The sequence below is a fragment of the Gorilla gorilla genome, chromosome X (assembly GCF_029281585.2).
Source record: "Gorilla gorilla gorilla isolate KB3781 chromosome X, NHGRI_mGorGor1-v2.1_pri, whole genome shotgun sequence".
Taxonomy (NCBI): Eukaryota; Metazoa; Chordata; class Mammalia; order Primates; family Hominidae; genus Gorilla; species Gorilla gorilla.
In genome coordinates this window covers 97,752,655-97,774,351 of record NC_073247.2, presented here as the reverse complement: position 1 = coordinate 97,774,351, position 21,697 = coordinate 97,752,655, and the positions used below count along the sequence as shown (strand labels likewise).

General features: G+C 36.4%; 1 protein-coding gene across 6 annotated transcripts in view; it reads left to right on the top strand.

The window, feature by feature from the left end:
• CHM (CHM Rab escort protein) overlaps positions 1-21,697 on the top strand; it is a 188,982-nt gene that overhangs the window by 87,303 nt on the left and 79,982 nt on the right. For all 6 annotated transcript variants that reach the window (XM_004064463.4, XM_063703124.1, XM_055375410.1 and 3 more), the window contains 3 exons: positions 2,013-2,129; positions 3,016-3,136; positions 4,607-4,832. In XM_004064463.4, the coding sequence (XP_004064511.2) occupies positions 2,013-2,129; positions 3,016-3,136; positions 4,607-4,832 (464 nt within the window). The remainder of the gene's footprint in view (positions 1-2,012; positions 2,130-3,015; positions 3,137-4,606; positions 4,833-21,697) is intronic.

Below are 21,697 nucleotides of genomic sequence, written 5' to 3'. Positions count from 1 at the left end.
AAAAGTAATAGCTCAAGGTAGGTTAGTTAAATACGTATAGTGTCATACTGCTCAGACTAATAGAGAAGATCAAAGATGAAATTCTTAAAATGAAAGCTCATTTCTAAGTAAGTCCATACTCTTAATAATTATGGAACCAACATGCTAAGTGAAGGAAAAATTGTTAATTATTAAATCTAATTTCCATTATTGTAATCAAATTGCACTGCTCTTTAGCCCCTCATCACTGTGGTAGGTCACTTAGAGGGTAGTGAAAAAGAGGCTTAGGCTGAGCGTGGTGGCTCAGTCCTGTAATCCCAGCACTTTCGGAGGCTGAAGCGGGCGGATCGCCTAAGGTCAGGAGTTCGAGACCAGCCTGACCAACATGGTGAAACCCTGTGTGCTACTAAAAATACAAAAAATTAGCTGGGCGTGGCATTGCATTCCTGTAATCCCAGCTACTCGGGAGGCTGAGGCAGGAGAATCGCTTGAACCTAGGAGACAGAGGTTGCAGTGAGCTGAGGTTGAGCCACTGCACTCCAGCCTGAGCAGCAGAGAGAGACTCTGTCTCAATAAAAAAAAAAAAGAGAAAGAGGCTTAGATTCTGATATGTACACATTTATTATTTGTGAGCTTCAGAAACAAAAATCTAGTATAATTTTAATTGAAATTTGTTTTTGTTCTTGTGATGTCTTAAATGCATTATTTTTCAAGCTGGCATTAAACCTTAAGGTTTATTGGATCTTATTAAATAAAAATGCAGTTTCATATTTTATATCTTAATGTTTGTGACATTATTATGGCTATGCAGGGATCCTTGAGTCTCAAATGTGTATCTTTTTAAACAAGTGATTTTTGAAGTAACTATTTTTTATCATTATTATAGAGTTAAGAATTGGCAATATATTCTTTAAAACATGGTCTCTTTCAGTAATGTAGTGTGTTAGGAAGAGGGTAATGAAGTAACGTGCCATATTTAATCACGATGATCAGATTAGCTTTAAAAAAGTGATGTGAATTTTGTTTTGCAGAATGCTGAACTATTAGTTTATAAAATTTTACTTGAATGGTATTGATTTACTGATAGTCTTTACTGACTTATTAGTTGCTCAGACTAGTGGTTTAGATTGATTTTTGAGATTCCTTTTTCTTTGTATAGTAAAGCTAATTTTCCCATTTATTTATTATAGATGTAAGATTCATTTTTAATATTTATTGAGTTATAGGCATTAAGAGTATCTTAATACAGGAAATAGTCAAATCTGTTGCATTTAACCATACGGTTAACATGCTAGATAATACTGTTTACATTATTGATTTTATCTCTCTGATATTACTTATGAGATGTTGAAAGATTAAATCAATTTCTCCCATACATGCCAGCAATAATCATCATCTTCACTTTTTGAGAAAGACATATCTCATATAAACCCAGACTTCTAGAATTACAGAAGTACCTTATAATTTGACTCTTTCAGTGTAAATGCATCACAAATATTTTTTTCTTTTTTTGATGGGGTAGGGAGGTTCACTGGACTGATTTCTTCTTATAACTACCTGGCTTTGTGTAAGACTATAGATTCTTATCCAAAACCCTCAGGGCCTGGTGTGTTCTATCATTAAGATTAAAAAAAAAATTTTAGAAAGTAATGAAGTACATATGCTGATATATGTTAGGTTAAATTATTAGCAGGGTCTGAGGAGGAACTCTAACTAAACACATTATTTCTGCAGTGAAATATATGAATATTTATGTTAATTTGGACAAATAAAGCCAGAGTGCCTTATCAGTATGGATCAGGTTTTGCTGCTAAACATGTTTTGTAAAATCTTATGGATTGCAAAGTTTTTTGAATTTTGAATTTCACCTAATCAATTCTGAACCTGTAATAGATTGTGTTATGTATTATAATATTTATAGGTATGATTGTTTCTACAAATAATAAAAAATATAGAAAAATTATGTATCTTTATTGTTTTCCAATTTTTCTACTATTTCAACTTTTATCTTGTAAAATATTTTCTTTGTACAGCTGCTGTATTCTCGAGGATTACTAATTGATCTTCTAATCAAATCTAATGTTAGTCGATATGCAGAGTTTAAAAATATTACCAGGATTCTTGCATTTCGAGAAGGACGAGTGGAACAGGTACTGTGCTGATCAAGAATTGTAACTGGGCATCAGCTTAAGTTATTATGGTTTGTTTTGGAAAGATAAGCAAATAAGATTGTTATTTTCCTCATAAAGCAGTAAATTCCAGTCCTCCGTGGTGATTTACAAATGTAAATGCTTAATTAAAATTTCTAGTGCTAATTTTCTCATGGCTTACTCTGCAGCTTGGTGTTGGTACCAAGCAGCACACAAAAAACCAAAAAGCACACCAGAGTTACTATACCCAAGACTAGTCACACAAATCCTTTTCTCCCATTAATCAAGATTTTGGAGAGGGAAAAGAAAGAAACAGTGATTTTTGCTGTCCACTTGATCAGATTCCACACAGAGGAGGAGGCCCGGAGCCTGGTTGGGAAAAAATTCTTACCCTTATGACAGCTGATCAGATCCTGGGTTCTTCACTGCAGCTTCCAGAAGAGCAGAGCTTTGCTATCCTGCTCACAGCACCAAAACTGTAGGGGCCAAGGGAAACACTCCCTCTTAAGCCTCTGAAGTTTCACTGAAAAATCAACTCACAAAAGGCAGATTAATTGGAGAAAAGGCATAAAAACGTACTAACATGTACATAGGGAGAACCACAGTGTTTGTTTTAGATAGCACTGCTAAATTTTTCTCTGTTAGGATGACATGCCGTTGGCCTTTTAATGGCATGAGGAGTAACTTGGCAGAATTAAGTAAGAAAGCTCACAATTAGCTCTGAAGTTAGCAGAGATGCCATTAGTACTGATGGACGGTGATGTGAAAAAGCCTGGCTAGAGTGGAAACGATAATCCTGTTATATGTAGAGGGGAAAAAAGTGTAATTTGGAATAGTTATATCATTAGGAAGCAGTTTCTTAACTTAAAATCATAATATTTTTCAGGTTCCGTGTTCCAGAGCAGATGTCTTTAATAGCAAACAACTTACTATGGTAGAAAAGCGAATGCTAATGAAATTTCTTACATTTTGTATGGAATATGAGAAATATCCTGATGAATATAAAGGTATTTTTTTCATTAAGTAGTGTTCTCCAATTATTTGATATTTCTTACTATTTTAATATGCTTGCTCTGATTTAGTGAGCCACTTATTACTGTTTTAAAATGCATTCTAACTCTGCACTATCAATAGGTTAGCCATTAGTAACATTTAGCTATTTAAATTTAAATTAGTTAAAGTGAAATAAAAAATTCAGTTTCTCAGTCTTATTAGCTGTATTTCAAGGGCTCCATAGCCCCATGTGGCTACAGTGCAGATATTTTCATTATTGCTGAAGTGGCATGCTAGATTTTAATTTTTATTCTTATTATTTAAATACTACTGTCAACTGGCTCTTCATAGATGATAATCTATTTTTATGATTCCATTTTTTTTCTCATAAGTAAAAATACTATATACTTTATCATTTTCCAGGGTTGCTTTTGCATAGAATCTTGAACTATTTCGTTTGAAAAAAAAAGGCTAGATGGTATATGGGGAAAAATACTGGATTCAGAAAAGGCATGGTTTCTATTCTTGGCTTTGACCTATTTCATTATGTGATCTGGGGCCAGTTACTTCACTGTCTGTTAAAAATTGAATATGCCATTTTAGTGTCAGAGCTATATACTTTAAGTCCATTGGTCTGAAAATGTTATCCAAAATTGGAATATACTATTGATAATTTATTTATAAAGTTACAATGAGAAGTGTAGCGATATTTTTTTTCCTCTGTGAAATAATGAAAGTCTAATCCTTGCTCTTAAAGCTTCAAGTCTACTAGGTACTGTCATGTTGTTATCCACAGTGGCTGTGTAAAATTGAATTCTCTCAGTAAATTTTCATAATTTTTATTTATGTAAATTATTTCTGTAAAGTTTATGTCATTTATCATGGGATTTATTTCCCACCACTAACAGTCCAATTACATTATATTCTGTTCTTGGTTTAAAGGAGTAACTTCTGGGGGTCCCGTATGTTTTGATGTGATTATGTGGCCATAAGACTGATTCTAGTAGCCACATGGAAATTCATTTCATTATTTTTTAGTTTATTTTCTGAGTATCAGTGAGAAGTATACGTTTTACAAAACTCACATATTTATCATTTTAAATCAATACATTCCCATGTTGTCATAGTTGTTTAATATTTTCAGTACCATTATTGGCATTATCCTGCAGGTTTCATGATAATAAAGTGAGATTATTGCCAACTATGACAACCCATTGAGTTATTTAATATTTTCTAGTTTTTTTTAAATCCATGAAATGCTCAATCATAATTCATCATTTAAAGCTAAAAATTGTGCCATTACTCCAAGTAAGAGAGAGAGATTGTTTCCATTTTTTTCTAAGATCAACCATCAGTGTCCAAAATGTAATACCACCTATGTCCTTTGTGAGGTCTGTGAAACACACTTCATCTCCTTTTTGTGGGGTGGTTTTAAATAGAAGTTTAGTTCTGATTTTAAGTGATAAAATTTCATCTTTTCATAGGATATGAAGAGATCACATTTTATGAATATTTAAAGACTCAAAAATTAACCCCCAACCTCCAATATATTGTCATGCATTCAATTGCAATGACATCAGAGACAGCCAGCAGCACCATAGATGGTCTCAAAGCTACCAAAAACTTTCTTCACTGTCTTGGGCGGTATGGCAACACTCCATTTTTGTTTCCTTTATATGGCCAAGGAGAACTCCCCCAGTGTTTCTGCAGGTAAGTTTGCCATTGATTTTCTTGTCCCTTCTAAAGGTGATACTTGAATAACAGATGAAAATTAGGCAGACAAAAATGAGATTTATTCAAGATTTAGTATATGCAAATATATACTTTATTCTATTTATTTTTTATAATCTATTTACCTACCTATCTACCCACCTAAGTGATATATTCACTGTGGCCTGTTTTTGAGCTTGATAAAAATACTATAAATTCCTTTTTCCACTCAATAGCATGATGGAAAGTATTGTCATTGCATATAATTTTAGTTAATTTTTTATTACTATATAGTATGTTATTGTGAATACACCACAATCTGTTTGTTCATTTTTCTGTTGATGAACACAGGATGTTTCCAGTTTTTTGAGGTTAACACCCTTGTGTATGTTTCAAGTTGTATATGTTCAAGAATTTCTCTCGGAAACATATCTAGGGGTGGAATTCCCCAGTGCTGAGATACATGAATGTTAACACTTTACAACATCATGTTCAGTTATTTCTCTAGAGGGCTGTACCAGTTATAACCTTTTAGCAGTACATAAGAATACCCAAAGCTTTACATGTTTGCCAACATTTAAAATTTTTTTGTCAATCTAACTCACATAAATTATCATTGCATTGGATTTTTATTTTTCATTTCCCTAATTTCCTATGAAGTTGAACCTTTTCTCATATGTTTACTGGCCATTCATGTTTTATCTTCAGGGAATACTTGTTTGTGTCTTTTTTTGTTTGTTTTACACATTTTTAAAAATTTTTATTTTTTGTGGGTACATAGGAGGCATATGTGTTTGTGGGGTACATGAGATAGTTTAATACAGGCATGCAAAGTGTAATCCATCATGGTAAATGGAGTATCCATCCCTTCACGCATTTATCCTTTGTGTTGAAAACAATCCAATTATACTCTTCATTTTAACATGTACAATTAAATCATTATTGACTGTAGTCACTCTGTTGTAATATCAAATACTAGATTTTATTCATTCTTTCTAACTACGTTTTGTACCTATTAACCATTCCTACTTATCCGCTGCCCCCTCAAAACCCGCCCCAGGCTCTGATAACCATCCTTTTACTCTCTGTCTCCATATGTTTAATTGTTTTAATTTTTAGCTCCCACAAGTAAGTGAGGATATGCATTGTTTGTCTTTCTGTGGCTGGCTTATTTCACTTAATATAATGACCTCCAGTTTCATCCATGTTGTCATGTTGTTGCAAATGTCAGGGTCTCATTCTTTTTTTTTTTTTTTTTTTTTGGGAGATGGAGTCTTGCTCTGTCACCCAGGGTGGAGTGCAGTGGTGCGATCTCGGCTCACTGCAACCTCTGCCACCCAGGTTCAAGTGATTCTCCTGCCTCAGCCTCCTGAGTAGCTGGGATTACAGGCACGTGCCACCACACCTGGCTAATTTTTGTATATTTAGTAGAGATGGAGTTTCAGCATCTTGGCCAGGCTAGTCTTGAACTCCCGACTTTGTGATCCCCCCATCTCAGCCTCCCAAAGTGCTGGTATTACAGGCGTGAGCCACCGTGCCCAGCCAGGATCTCGTTCTTTTTATGGCTGAATATTACTCCACGGTGTAACTGTACTACATTTTCTTTATCCATTTATCTGTTGCTGGGCACTTAGGTTGCTTCCAAATCTTGGTTATTGTGAACAGTGCTGCAACAAATGTGGTATGTAGATATCCCTTTGATACACTGATTTCCTTTCTTTTGGGTATATACCTCGCAGTGGGATTGCTGGATCGTATGGTAGCTCTATTTTTACTTTTCTGAGGAACTTCCAAACTGTTCTCCACAGTGGTTGTACTAATTAACACTCCCACCCACAGTGTTCAAGGGTTCCCTTTTCTCCATATCTTTGCCAGCATTTGCTAGTGTCTTTCTTTTGAATGAAAGTTATTTTAACTGGGGTAATAAAATATCTCATTGTAGTTTTGATGTGCATTTCTCTGATGATCAGTGATGTTGAACACCTTTTTATATGTCTCCTTGTCATTTGTGTGTCTTCTTTTGAAAAATGTCTATTCAGATCTTTTGCCCATTTTTTAGTCATATCATTAGATTTTTTTCCTGTAGAGTTGTTTGAGCTACTTATATATTCTGGTCATTAATTCCTTGTTAGATGGGTAGTTTGCAAATATTCTCTTTCATTCTGTGGGTTGTCTTTTCACTTTGTTTATGGTTTCTTTTGCTGTGCAGAAACTTTTTAACTTCATGTGTTCTCGTTTGTCCATTTTTGCTTTAGTCGCCTGTGCTTGTGGGGCATTGCTTAAGAAATCTTTGCCCAGACCAGTGTCTTGGAGGTTTTCTCCAATGTTTTCTTGTAGTAGTTTCATAGTTTGAGGCATTAGATTTAATTCTTTAATCCATTTTGATTTGCTTTTTATATACTGCAAAAGATAGGGGTCTAGTTTCATTTTTCTGCATACAGATATCCAGTTACCCCAACACCCTTTATGGAAAAGACTGTCTTTTACCCAGTGTATATTCATGGCACCTTTGTCAAAAATGAGTTCACTGTAGGTGTGTGGATTTGTTTCTGGGTTCTCTATTCTGTTTTTTTGGTTTATGTGTCTGCTTTTATGCCAGTACCATGCTGTTTTGGTGACTATAGTTCTGTAGTATAATTTGAAGTAAGGTAATGTGATTCCTCCAGTTTTATTATTTTTGCTCAGGATAGCTTTGGCTATTCTGGGTCTTTGTGTCTCCATATACATTTTAGGATTTTTTTTATTTCTCTGAAGAATGCCATAGATATTTTGATATAGATTGCATTAAATCTGTAGATTGCTTAGCATAGTATGGACATTTTAACAATATTGATTCTTCCAGTTCATGAACATGGAATAGTTTTCCATTTCTTTGTGTCCTCTTCAATATCTTTCATCAGTGTTTTATAGATTTCATTGTAGGAATCGTACACTTCTTTGATTAAGCTAATTCCTAGGTATTTAATTTCATTTGTGGGTATTCTAATTGAGATTACTTTTTAAAATTTCTTTTTTGGATTCTTCAGTGTTGACATATAGAAATGCTATTAATTTTGTATGTTGATTTTATACCCTGCAACTTTACTGAATTTGTCAGTCTAATAGTTTTTTGATGGGGTCTTTAGGATTCTCCAAATATAAAATTATATCATCTGCAAACAAGGATAATTTGACTTCTCTCAGCCTCTCCCAGTGGCCACCACAGCCACTGGTCAACTGGGAGTTCTGCCAGCCCACCCCTGATGTTCACTTAAACCCCAAGTACCCTTCAGTAAGCTTGTGTTGAATGCTTCCAGGCCTGGGCCTTACCCTTCATGGCAGTGGGCTCCCCTCTGGCCGAGGGTAGGTCCAGAAAGGCTTTCTAAGAGCCTAGGCCTCGACTTGAGTTCCCAAGAGTCTGCTTGGTGCTCTGCACCCCTGTGTCTGAATTGGTGTTTAACACACAACACAAAGTCCCGTTTACTTTTCTCTCTGCTTTTCTCAAACAGAAGTCTTTTGCCATAGATACCACAGCTGGGAATGTACTGGGTCTCACCTGAAGCCAGCATGTCTCAGAATCTCACCCAAGGCTCACGGCATACTACCTGGGTATTACTGTTGATTATTTTGTAGCCAAGGGCTTTTAACTAGCAAGTGATGAGCCCTGCCAGGATTGGGTCCTTCCTTTGAAGGCAGTGGGTTCCCTTATCGTCCATGGTATGTCTAGAAATGTTTTCTGGGAGTTAGGGTCTAGAATGGTGGCCTCATGACTCTGCCTGGTGTCCTATCTTATTGTGGCTGAGCTGCTATCCAAGATGAAAGACAAAGTCCTTTTACTCTTTGCTCTCCTCTTCTCAAGCAGAAGGAATTAGTCACCTTCGTTGCTGTGAGCTGCATGGCCTAGGGTTTGGGGAGGGGTGGCACAAGCACTCCCTTAGCTGCCCAGGCTGTTTCTCCCTAGGTCATGTGCTGCCCTAGTCCATGGGCTCTAAGGCCAGCCTAGCATTAGCACTTGCCTGGGAATTACAGTCCTTGTGTCCTAGATTGCCTTTCAAGTTTACCTGGAACTCCAGAGCACTTTAGCCCATTGTGACAAGGCTTGCTGAGACACTCGAGTTCCAGCTGCTGGGATGGGCCATTCCTTTCTTGCTAGGGCTGGTCCAAATGTTCTCTCATAGGGCTGGTCCAAATGTTCTCTCAGTGCCACCTGAGCCTAGCATAGCTTTGCTCTCCACTGACAGGGCAGCACCGAGTTCAATGCTACATCCCCCAGTTGCTATGCTCTCACTCCCTCAAATGCATAGATTTCTCTTTCCACACCATGTGGCCACTGCCGTGGAATTGGGGAGGGGTGGCATTGACGATTCAAGACTGTCTTCAGTGCCTCCTTCAGTGATAGGAAGTTGCAGCCTGGTACTGTGATTGCTTACCTGATTTTTGCTTCTTATGATGGTTCTTTTTTTGTGTGTAGTTAGTTGTTAAAATTCCGCATTCCTGTGGGAGGGATGATCACCAGAGGCATCTATTTGACCATCTTGCTCCACCCTCTCATTGTTGACTTTTGCCCATTTGTCTATTGGGTTGTTGTCTTTTTCTTATTGATTTGTAGGAGTTTTAAAATATATTCTGATTAGTGATCTTTTTTCAGTTATATGTGTTGGATGTATTTTGTCTTATGGTTTTTATGATACATAAAGGTCATGAAGATTAATATAGTCAAATAGAGCAATCTTTTTTTTTTATGCTTAGCTTTTTTTGGGAGGTCATTTAGTATACCTGAAGTATAGAGACAAGACTGCTTAGATTTAAGTCCTGACTTTTCTGTTTATTATCCATGTAACTTTGGGCAAGTTTTACGACCTCTCTCTGTTTTTCAGGAATCAAATTTGGGATTTTTTTATTCAGTTGTAGCTTTGTGTCCTAATTCATTATTTTCTGCTCTTTATTATCTCCTTTGTTTTGCTTTCTCTGGATTATATTTAGATCATCTCTCCCCTCCCCTGCCCTTGGCAATTATTAGGCTGAAGTTCCGTGAATTAAGTATTCATCTTTTAAATATTTTTTAATATAAGCATTTAAGAATAGTTCCTCTAGTTTACATCTACTGGTGGCAAATGCTTCCTAGTTGTGTGTATCTGAAAATAACTTTTTCTTCTTTTTTCTCTTGAGTGGAAGTTTACTGAGTAAACAATGCTAGGCTGACAATTTTTGTTAATACTTTAAAATTTTATTCCATTGTCATTTGTGTTCCATTTTTGCCACTGAAAAGTTCAGTGTCAGCCTACTTTGTCATTTTTTATTATGACAAGTTACAAAGATATCTTTTTTTCTCTCACATTGTTTTTAATATAGTTTGTCTTTTGTATTCTATATTTTTACTACAGTGAATCTTAGGTGTTAATTTCTTTGTATTTATCTTGCTTAGTATAGGTTGAACCATATGAAATTAACATTATTCAACCATTTTAGACCTACATTATCCTGTGGTTCAACTAAATACATTGTGCTTTTTCTGTCTGTAAATTTATGTTTATTGTTTTGGAAATTTATCAGCCAATATCTTTATAAGTATTGTTTTTTCTTCCTTTTCTCTTCTCGCCTTTTTGGAACCCTAAGTAGGTAAGTTTTAGAACTTAGCATTCTCTCTTCTATATCTCTCAATATCTTTTTCATATTTGCTATCTTCTTGTCTTTCTGGCTGCATTCTGGGTACCTAATTAAGATCTGTATTCCAGCATATTGATTCTCTTCACCTGTAACCCATTCATTTTCTTTCTTCAATATTATCTTTCATTTTTAGAAACTCTACTCACCATCTTCTTTGTCATTCTTGATTTTTTTTTACTTGTTCATTTTTGAAATTATTTATTCTATTCATTTCATATATAGATATTTTACATTCTCTTTCTGATAACTCTAATATTTAAACTTCATAACGATATAATATTGCCATGTATTGTTTCTGCTGATTCATCTCAGTGATTTGTGTGTGTGTGTGTGTGTGTGTGTGTGCAATGCTTGTCCTTAGCTGAGAGTTTATATTTGATTGATTTTAATCTGGGGACCCAAATTGGGAGTGCCTTTCTTCAGGGATTATTTGTGTTTGCTTCATCCTCAGGGCACTACAGAATTAGGATCATTTTAGTTCCCTTTGGGGGTCGTCACTTAATAATGCAATACAACCTCCACATAGTGATACCATTACAAGATATATATATATATTTTTTTAAATTTCAGTGTTTATTGCTCAAAGCTTTTATTTCAGGTTAGGGTTTGTATTGTATGTACATGGGGATCAGTGTTTCCCATGGACATTCCCCTTCCTTCAGTGTCATTGGTTCAATAACAATTATTTCATCCAAGACCTAGTTTTGGTATTAACTGGAAGTGTCTTCACAGTATCTAGTTCAGTTTACCACTGGAAGTAGGTATTCTCAAATTTACATTACCTAAATATGTGATTTTATGACTTTAGGTGGGAACGTTATAAATTTGGAAGTAACTTATTTCCGAATATGATGGATCTGTGTATTTCTAGACAAGCTCTTCCTCTTCTGATTACTTGTCAAAGTAGGAATAAATGGGGAGTGCCATGTCCCCCAGGAACCAAAGGTCCTTCTGTCAACTTAATACAAGCGGGGGAGTTCTATGGTTTTCTTAGTTACTCTTTCCCTCTTCCTGTGTCATTGCCTGATTCAAAGGAGACACACCATGTTTCCTCTTATGTTGCCACTTGCTACTCACTCCTATGGAGCTTAGGGTAAGGAACAGAAACAGAATGAACAGATCACTGGGAAGTGATCTAAAGCTCACTGGCCTCCTTACTAGTGTTTTACAAAAATGGAATGTTTAGCCCTATTTCTCTTTTTTCCACTAAATCCCTCTATTTCTAATTCATACATTAAAAAATGCATTTTGTTTTTGTTTATTTCTTTTGAAGGGAAAAGACATTTACAAGTTTTGTTTGTCATGTACAGATATAAAATTTCAGAATGTGATCTTATGTATTGAATCTTAGACAAAGAAAACATTTTTCTCCAAAGATGGTTGTAACCTTAAGGCTGAGATTTGTCAGCCTTACATATATTTTTATTCTCTGCAGAGCCTACATGTGGCTCAGATTGAATGTTTTTTATAAAAATTATACCTCATCCTGCCGGGTGCGGTGGCTCATGCCTGTAATCCCAGCACTTTGGGATTAAATATATTAAACTTCTGGGTAATTCTCTTGAGTTCTTACATTTTATATACAAGAGTCTGTCTGTGAATTATAATACACATGCATTTCCTTGACCTACAGATATTAACTTTTAATTTTATATTAGATTCTCTTCATAATGCTTTATAATTCCATATAAATATTGTTTTATTTTTATCCTAAAGTAGTAACACTATTACCATCTATACATCATAGCCTACACTTTTTATCACCAGGTTATCAGAATAAGGTGTCACCTGTTCTGTGATTTCTAACCACCATTCTATATTCTGTTTTAATATAAGCCTCTTAAGCATTTCTCACAGCCAGTTACAGCATGTTCTCATCAAGGCTACTATTATAAATGGTATGCATGCATATTTATGTGAAGGATTCAAAGACACTTGGAAGTCATATCCTTGCATTCTAAATGATTTCTGCATGTGACATTTTAACTACTAGAGATAACTTTCATGAATAAATGTCCTTTGAGGCTTTTATCAATTTAAATAGGTAGATTTTTTTTTGGTAAAGAAAATGAAACATATTTATGTTGCTACCTAGTATCCATTAATATGTCAAGATATAATAATTGGAACATATTGGAAGAAAAGTCATTAAAACCTATATATTTTTCTAGTCTAGCAAGCTTTACAGTTTTCCCTAATGTAAATTAATTGGTTGATACATTTTCTGGCACATTGCACAGGATATATATGCAGTTTATAGACTTTAAAACGCTCACAATATATCTTCCAAACAGAAGTCCTTTTTAAGCCTTAACTGACCTATTTGTTTATTTGTGTGGTTGGTAACATAGTAGCCTTTATAACTACATTCTAGTTTGGAATAAGTTTTATATACTACGTCAGGTATTTATAACCTGTTAATTGGAGCAGTATCAGTGGGAACAAACTTCACATTTTTTTTTATGTGTAGATGTGAACTGCCCAGAAATTGTTACTTAATTTTGTTAAAAGAGGGCATTTAACTGTCAACCTTCTAGATAATTCAGCCTTTCATTATTCTGTGGCCTAGATTTGATCTAATTTTTTCCTTTAATGTGGTAGAATTGTTAAAAGATGAAGGATGAATATGTTTCACTTGTAGCTTGTGATATAAATTTATGTATATAAATAAATCATGTAAATTATCACCACCAAACACTTTTTTACCAATTGTTGAACCTCAGATGAAATTTTCCTGACTGTTGTATGTGGAAAATTGAAGATGTGAGATTTATAGGAAATTGTGTAACACAAGCTGATCTGTAGCTTATAGCTTTCATTTATTTATTTATTTTTAACTTTTAGTTTCAGGGGTAGATGTGCAGGCTCTTTGTTCTATAGATAAATTGCTGTGTGTAGTAGGCCATTCTTGCATTTCTATAAAGAAATACCTGAGACTGGGTAATTTATAATGAAAAGAGGCGTAATTGGCTCATGGTTCTGCAGGATTTACAGGGAGCATGGTACTGGCATCTGCTCAACTTCTGGGAAGGCCTCAAGAAGCTTACAATCATGATGGAAGGCGAAAGGGCAGCAGACATGTCACGTGACCAGAGCAGGAGCAAGATAGAGGGAGGTGCCACACACTTTTTAACAGCCAGAACTCATGAGAACTCACTCATTATCATGAGGGCAGCACCAAGGTGATGGTGCTAAACCATTCATGAGAAATTCACCTCCATGATACAGTCACCTCCAAACAGGCTTCACACCTCCAATACTGGGAACTACAATTCAATATGATATTTGGGTAGGGACAAATGTACAAACTTATTCTGTCCCTGGCCCTTCCCAAATCTCATTTCCTTATCACGTTTCAAAATACAAGCGTCCCTTTTCAATAATCCCCACCAAAATCTTAACTCATTCCAGCATTAACTCAAAATTCCCAAGTCTCAAATTCAAATTCTTTTCTGGAAATGAGTTCCTTCCACCTCTGGGCCTATAAAATCAAAACAAGTTATTTACTTCCAAGATACAATGGGGGTTTAAGTATTGGGTAAACATTTCCATTCCAAAAGGGAGAGATTGTCCAAAAAAGGAGGGCTACAGGCCCCATTCAAGTCCTGTAAGGAGTGGGCTCCCAAGGCCTTGGGCAGCTCTGCCCCTGTGGCTTTGTAGAGTTAAGCCCCTGTGGCTGCTCTCACAGGTTGTTGAATGCCTGTGGCTTTTTCAGGTGCAGGGTGCAAGCTGCCTGTGCCTCTACCATTCTGGGGCCTGGAGTATTGTGGCTCCCTTCCCACAGCTCCATTATGCAGTGCCTCAGTAGGGACTCTGCATGGGGCCTCCGACCCCACATTTTCCCTATGTACTGTCCTAATACAGGTTCTCTGTGGTGGTTCCATCTGTGCAGTAGGTTTCTGCCTGGACACCCAAGCTTTCCCATATATTCTCTGAAATCCAGGTGGAGGCTGCCAAGCCCCCTCCACTCTTATACTCTGTGTGCCTGGAGTCTTAACACAATATGGAAGCCACCAAGGCTTATGGCTTACACCCTCTGAAGTAGCAACCAGAGCCAAACCTGAGGTCATCTGAGCTGAGGCTGGAGCTGAAGTGGCCTGGATATGGGGAGCATGTTGTGCAGGGAAGCAGGGCCCTGGGCCTGACTCCTGAAACCATTTCTTTCAAGCCCACAGGGCCTGTGATGGGAGGGGCTGCCTCGAAGTTCTCTGAAATGCCTTCTAAGCCTTTTTCCTATTGTCTTGGCTGTTAGTACTTGGCTCCTTTTTAGTTATGCACATTTCTCTAGAAAGAGGTTGCTTTGCAGCTCACTTTGATTCTTCTCCTAAAAAATGGGCTTTTCTTTTCTACCACACGGCCAGGCTACAAGTTTTCTAAACTTTTACACTCTGCTTTCCCATTAAATATAAGTTCCAACTTAAGTCATTTATTTGCTCCCTCATTGAGCATAGGCTATTAGAAGCAGCCAGGTCACATCTGGAATGCTTTGCTGCTTAGAAATTTCTTTAACCAGATACCCTAAATCATCACTCTCAAGTCAAGCTTCCACAGATCCCCTGGACATGAACAGAACACAGCCAAGGTCTTTGCTTAGGCATAACATGGGTGGCCTTTGCTCCAGTTCCCAATAAGTTCCTCCTTTCCATCTGAGTCCTCCTCAGCCTGGACTTCATTGCCCATGTAACTGTCAGCATTTTGATCAGAGCCATTTATCCTGTCTCTGAGAAATTTTAAACTTTCCCTCATCTTACTGTCTTCTTCTGGGTCCTATAATTTCTTCCAACCTTTGCTCATTGTGCAGTTCCAAAGTTGCTTCCGTATTTTCAGGTATCTTTATAGCAATGCCCCATTCCTCTGTACTAGTTTTCTGTATTAGTCAGTTCTTGCACTCGTATAAAGAAATACCTGACACTGGGCTATTTATAAAAATAAGAGGTTTAATTGGCTTACAGTTCTGCAGCCTTTAGGAAGGATGCAGCACCATAGGAAGCATGGTGCCGTCATCTGCTTGGCTTCTGGGGAGGCCTCAGGAAGCTTACAATTATGACAGAAGCTGAAGGTGGAGCAGGCACATCACATGGCAAGAGCAGGAACGAGAGAGAGAGAGAGGGAGATGCCACACATTTTTATACAACCAGATCTTGTGAGAACTCACTGTAGTGAGAACAGCACCAAGAGGATGATGCTAAACCATTCATGAGAAATCCACACTCATGATTCAGTCACTTCCCACCAGGCCCTACCACCAATACTGGGGATTACAATTCAACTTGAGATTTCGACAGGGACAAATATGTAAACTATATCACGGGGCTTTGGTGTACATATTATTTTGTTAGCCAGGTAATAAGCATAGTACCTGATAGGTAGTTTTTCTAGTTTTTCAGTCTTCACCCTTCTCCCATCCTGCACATTCAGGTAAGTCCCAGCATCTATTTTTTCCCTCTATGTGTCCATGTGTTCCTGTCATTTAGCTCCCACTTATAAGTGAGAACATGTGGCATTTGGTTTTCTCTTCCTGCGTTAGTTTGCTAAGGATAATGTCCTCCAACTCCATCCATGTTCCTGCAAAGGACGTGATCTTGTTCCTTTTTATGGCTGCATAGTATTCCATGGTGTAGATGTACCACGTTTTCCTTGTCAGGTCTTCCATTGATGAGCATTTGGGTTGATTCCATATTTTTGCTATTGTAAATAGTCCTGCAGTGAACATACTGGGGCATGTGTTTTTATGGTAGAATGATTTGTATTCCTTTGTGTATGTAACCAATAATGGGATTGCTAGGTCATATGGTAGTTCTGTTTTAAGTTCTTTGAGAAATCACCAAACTGCTTTTCTTAGTGGCTGAGCTAATTTACATACCCACCAGCAGTGTATAAGCTTCCCTTTTCTCTGCAGCCTCACCAGCAGCTGTCTAACTTACAGCTTTTAAAAAGAGATTTAGAGAAGGCCAAAAGTTACAAATATATAAATGGATATATGTATCTTTAAGCAGCTTGCTCAAAATTATAGGAGCAACATGGAGGGAATGGAAAAGGAATCTCCCATTTAATGAACTTATTCAGTGATGACAGGACTATGCCCAAAATGGGACAACATGCTACTGTGATTTTGTCATAATCATGGAATTTGTGCATTTATATAGACTGTAAGATATTTTATATTGTTTTCTCTTTTCCCCCTGCTTTTAAAAATCCCCTTCTTCATTGCAGAGTCAATACATTTTACTGAGTGTTTTTTAGTTCTCTTTGGATAAATCATAAGATAAAGCATCTCTTAGACCAAAGAAACTACCTTATTTTATTCTATGATAACCATTGTGTTTTTCTTCAGAGAGTTTTCAGAAATCTAAGAAACATTTCCTATCCTGGATCAACCTATTAGAAAACCAAGAGAAGTCTTAAAATTGGCCAAGGAGTATACTGTTGGAAAATTTAAAGAGTTTATATATTCAACTGCATGTGAAGTCAGAGCAACATTGAGATGGAATTTTAGTGTCTGCCCCCGATGTTGTTGCTCCTCTACCTTAACAAGTTGGAGTTAGATTATAGATGTAGATTCTTCAACAGTACATTATTTTTTTTTCTTCTGTAGTATTCTCCTTAACCTCTTTTCTTATAAAAATCTACCTACTATTCTGGTAGCAGTACAAAAAAAAATTAAAGTTGATAGAACTCTTTTATATTGTTTTGACTGGTTGTCTAATTTTTACAAATGAACAAAGTTAAGATAAAAAGGCTGAGGCTAGAAACCAGATTTTCTAATATGCATTTTTCTTGACTCACCTATTATATTTTTAAACAACTTTTTTGAAAATAATTAAGATATAATTTGCAAAAATATTGTGTTATTTTCTGGAACTTGTTATATTTGTGGTATTTCTTAATTTTTAACAACTTGTAATTTGCTATGACTTAATTATTTTCTCATTATGGTGCATATTCAGCTTCCAGAAAAAGTTGGAGAGAATACGGGGCATTCTTACAGTATTCTAGAAACATGTTCCAATTCTGTGCCCAATACAAAATGCCAGTTTAGATAAATAAAGAATTTATTTCAACTTTCTATATTTTAATTAATTGATAAAGGTAAAAGGAAAAACAAGCCATGAGCAAATTATCTCCTCCTTACCCCTATAACTTGAATTTGTGCATTCGATAAGCATTAATGCTGAGGAGCCCAGTAGCGATTAGAATAGTTAGCATTTTTTCATGTGTCTTTTGGCTGCATAAATGTCTTCTTTTGAGAAGTGTCTGTTCATATCCTTCGCCCACTTTTTGATGGGGTTGTTTTTTTCTTGTAAATTTGTTTGAGTTCATTGTAGTTTGAGTTCATTGTAGATTCTGGATATTAGCCCTTTGTCAGATGAGTAGATTGCAAAAATTTTCTCCCATTCTGTAGGTTGCCTGTTCACTCTGATAGTAGTTTCTTTTGCTGTGCAGAAGCTCTTTAGTTTACTTAGATCTCATTTGTCAATTTATAAAGCTGGAAACCATCGTTCTCAGCAAACTATCGCAAGGACAAAAAACCAAACACTGCATGTTCTCACTCATAGGTGGGAATTGAACAATGAGAACACAGGGACACAGGAAGGGGAACATCACACACCAGGGCCTGTTGAGGGGTGGGGGGAGGGGGGAGGGATAGCATTAAGAGATATACCTAATGTTAAATGATGAGTTAATGGGTGCAGCACACCAACATGGCACATGTATACATATGCAACAAACCTGCATGTTGTGCACATGTACCCTAAAACTTAAAGTATATATATATATATAAAAAAAATTGACCTGTTTCATGTCCCCATCCCCATTGGTTTCCTCCCACAGTGTCATAGAACCACGTGATATAGCTAAATCTAGGTGCAGAAACTGACCCTGTGTCAAATGGGTAGATTTGACTAGTCCAGATGTGTGTGTGTGAAGCTCGATTATTGAATCACAACATACTATCCTTTTGCAGCACTGCAGCTGAGGAGAACTGCATTGAGATATGCGAAATGTTCTTGATCTAGCGTCCATAAGACCTTGAAATTTATTTACAAAATGTTTTATGTTTCTTCATAAAAGAAGTCCATAGTTTCATCACATTTCACAGGCATCCATGACTTAAAAACAAGGATTGAGAACCGTTGTTAGGAATTTTTATTATTTTTTTAAACTCAGATAAACATTCCTTAAGAGCTTATAAAAGGAAGAGGTCCTAAAGAGTGAATACAAGAGTGCTTCTGGGATGTAAAGACTTGGGGTTGGGGGTTGGGGGTTGGGGGCTAAGGGAAGGGGAAAAGTTGGAAAATGTTGCCGTTAGTACTATGATATATAGGCACCTCTTCATATAACATGCAAGCAGATGATATCTATGCCTTAGTCATATGGGACAGAAATATTATAATAAGTGTAGAATAGTGAATAAGAAAGTATATTTTGGAGCCAGACCAATGGGATCATCTCCTGATTCTGCTATTTATTAACTGTGTATCCTTGGGAAAATTATTTAACTTTTCTGTGCTCATCATTTTTGGTGGGATAATAGTACATATCTCATAGGTTGTGAGGATTAAAATGAGCTAACATGTAGAAGAAAGTGCTTTTAATATTGCTTGCCCAAGTACTACATAAGTGTTAGCTGTTATTACTATTACTGTTGTTACTGTGGTTGTTTTTAACCATTGCTGCTGCTGCTGCTGCTGTTACAGAATGCCAGCATGGAAAATATGAGGCAGTTAGAGACTTAGCTGGATTTAGTAATCTAAGTTAGGAATCAGCGATTTTTTTTTTCGTAAATAGACAAATATTATAGTACATAGTTTAGGTATTGCAGGCCGCGTGGTCTCCATTGAAACCTTTTGTAGCCATAGACAATATGTTAACAAATGGATATGGCTGTATTCTAAAAAATTTATTTCTAAAAATAGGTGGCAGGTTTTTCCAACTTCAGTTGAATAGTCTTTTTTTCCAAAAATTGATAATTTAAAAAAACCCCAGTATTAAGAGATTATACAGGAATGTCTCAATGCAATGCCTAGTGTATATTAGTCATGCACCAAGTATTTGATGGATTAATGAATGAATAGCAGATGATGTATAACTGAGGAAATTGTATGTTAAGGAAACGATAGAGCAGTGTTTTTCCAAGCTTTCAGGTGTGTCAGAAATTAACATTACTGAGTTCCATCTCCAGCATTTCTTACTTGTAGATCTGGGTGGAGCATGAGAATGTGAAATTTTAACAAATTCCCAGGTGTTGCTCATGCTGCTGGTCTAGGGAACACTGCTGTAGAAGAAGCAATCACAAGAATTGTTCTCTGGGCCTAATTCTAATGAACAAGAAAGAAAGGGTTTAGTTAAAATGACCAAAATCTTTTGAAGAAGCATCTGTGTCTTTATTGTAAATGTAATTTTTTTCATTTCTTTCCATTTAATTCAACAACGACTTTTTAAAGCATCTATTCTCTGCATAATACTCTTCTAGGTATAGTGGATGTACAGTATATGAAAAAGAATATGACATAGACCTTGATATCAATGTCAAGAAGCATCTAGTTAAAGACAGATGGTATGCACTTATGGACCAATTAGAGAATTAGAAAACGTATTTTATCGGGTTCCAAAATGTTCAGTAGAGGTATGAATGCATGATCAGAAGGGGCCTAAACAGTTATGACATGAAACTAATCAAAGTAGGCTGGCTACTTTGCTGAAGTTATAGGAATCTCAGACTACTGTTAACCCATCCATTCTCAGAAAAGAGCAACAAGATTGGGCTCCACTCTAAGCCAATAACCATCAGTAGTCTGATCATACCTATCTTTAACATGGTGCATATATGTTTGAGATACTTAATTGTTTCAGAGACTCATGGTTTAGACCAGAGTTTCTCAATCTCAGCACTATTTACATTTTTTTGCCAGGATAATTTTCTCTGTGTTGGGGAAAGGGCTGTCTTGTGCATTGTCAAATGTTAGCAACATACCTGGATTCTACCCACTAGATGCCACTACCTTCACCCAACCCACTTGTGACAGACAAAAATGTCTCTGAACATTGCCAAATGCCCTATAGAGGCAAAACCATAACCGCTTGAAAAATACTGGTTTGCTCCAACTCAGTATATATTGAATTGTTGTAGTCTTTACAATAATATGATAAATATATGATTTTCTTTCTCTTTAACAAGTAACCTCAAACTAGTTCAATGTTGAAAGGCAGTGATGTGGTTTGGCTCTGTGTCCCCACTCAAATCTCATGTCAAATTGTAATTCCCAGTGTTGGGGGAGGAACCTGGTAGGGGGTGATTGGACGAGGGCAGATTTCCCCCTTGCTGTTCTTGTGATAGTGAGTGAGTTTGTAAGACATCTGGTGTTTAAAAGTGTGTAGCACTTCCCCCTTTGCTCTCTCTTTCCTGCTTCGTCATGGTAAGACGTGCTTGTTCCCCATCACCTTCTGCCATGGTTGTAAAGTTTCTTGAGGCCTCCCAGCCATGCTCCCTGTATAGCCTGAAGAACTGTGAGACAGTTAAACCTCCTTCATAAATTACCCAGTCTCAGGTAGTTCTTTATAGTAGTGTGAAAATGGACTAATAGAGGCAGAAGGAATAAAATTTTCTTGCAGTCCTTTCTTTGAATCTTATTACTCATGTTTTGATTCTGTAGTCTGGCACAAAGTAAAATCTATTTAAGGAACAGGACAGTTTTAGATGTGTTGGCATTTGAACCAATGGGCTAATTTGTGAGGGTTATTTAGCAAGGTGCCAAAGCATATAGGAGATACTGAGTAGCCATTGATGAGCAAATTCTTGTATACCATATCTTAGTAGTTAGAAAAAGAATAAGAATATGGGGGGAATAATGTGCACATACGCATATCCTCCTCAATTTTATAAAGAAATAGAAGCACCATTCCCCACCTTCATATTCCACCCTTAATCATTGTTAAGTTGGTTGCATGTCTTCCTACATTTTACATGCTTGTACAGGTAACTGTATATAAATGAGTACATATATGCATACTTTAAAGAAATTTAGATGGCTGTATTGTCTGGTATGAGGATGTATATGCCATAATTTAATCACTTTCCTTGTTGGTGTAAGCATTAAAATTATGTCTTTGATATGGAAGAAATATCTCATATCTAGAAATTTTAGAAAATGACATAAGTATTATTTTTTGTTACAAGAATTAACTGAAATCCCATCACCTGTTAACAATAGCACCCT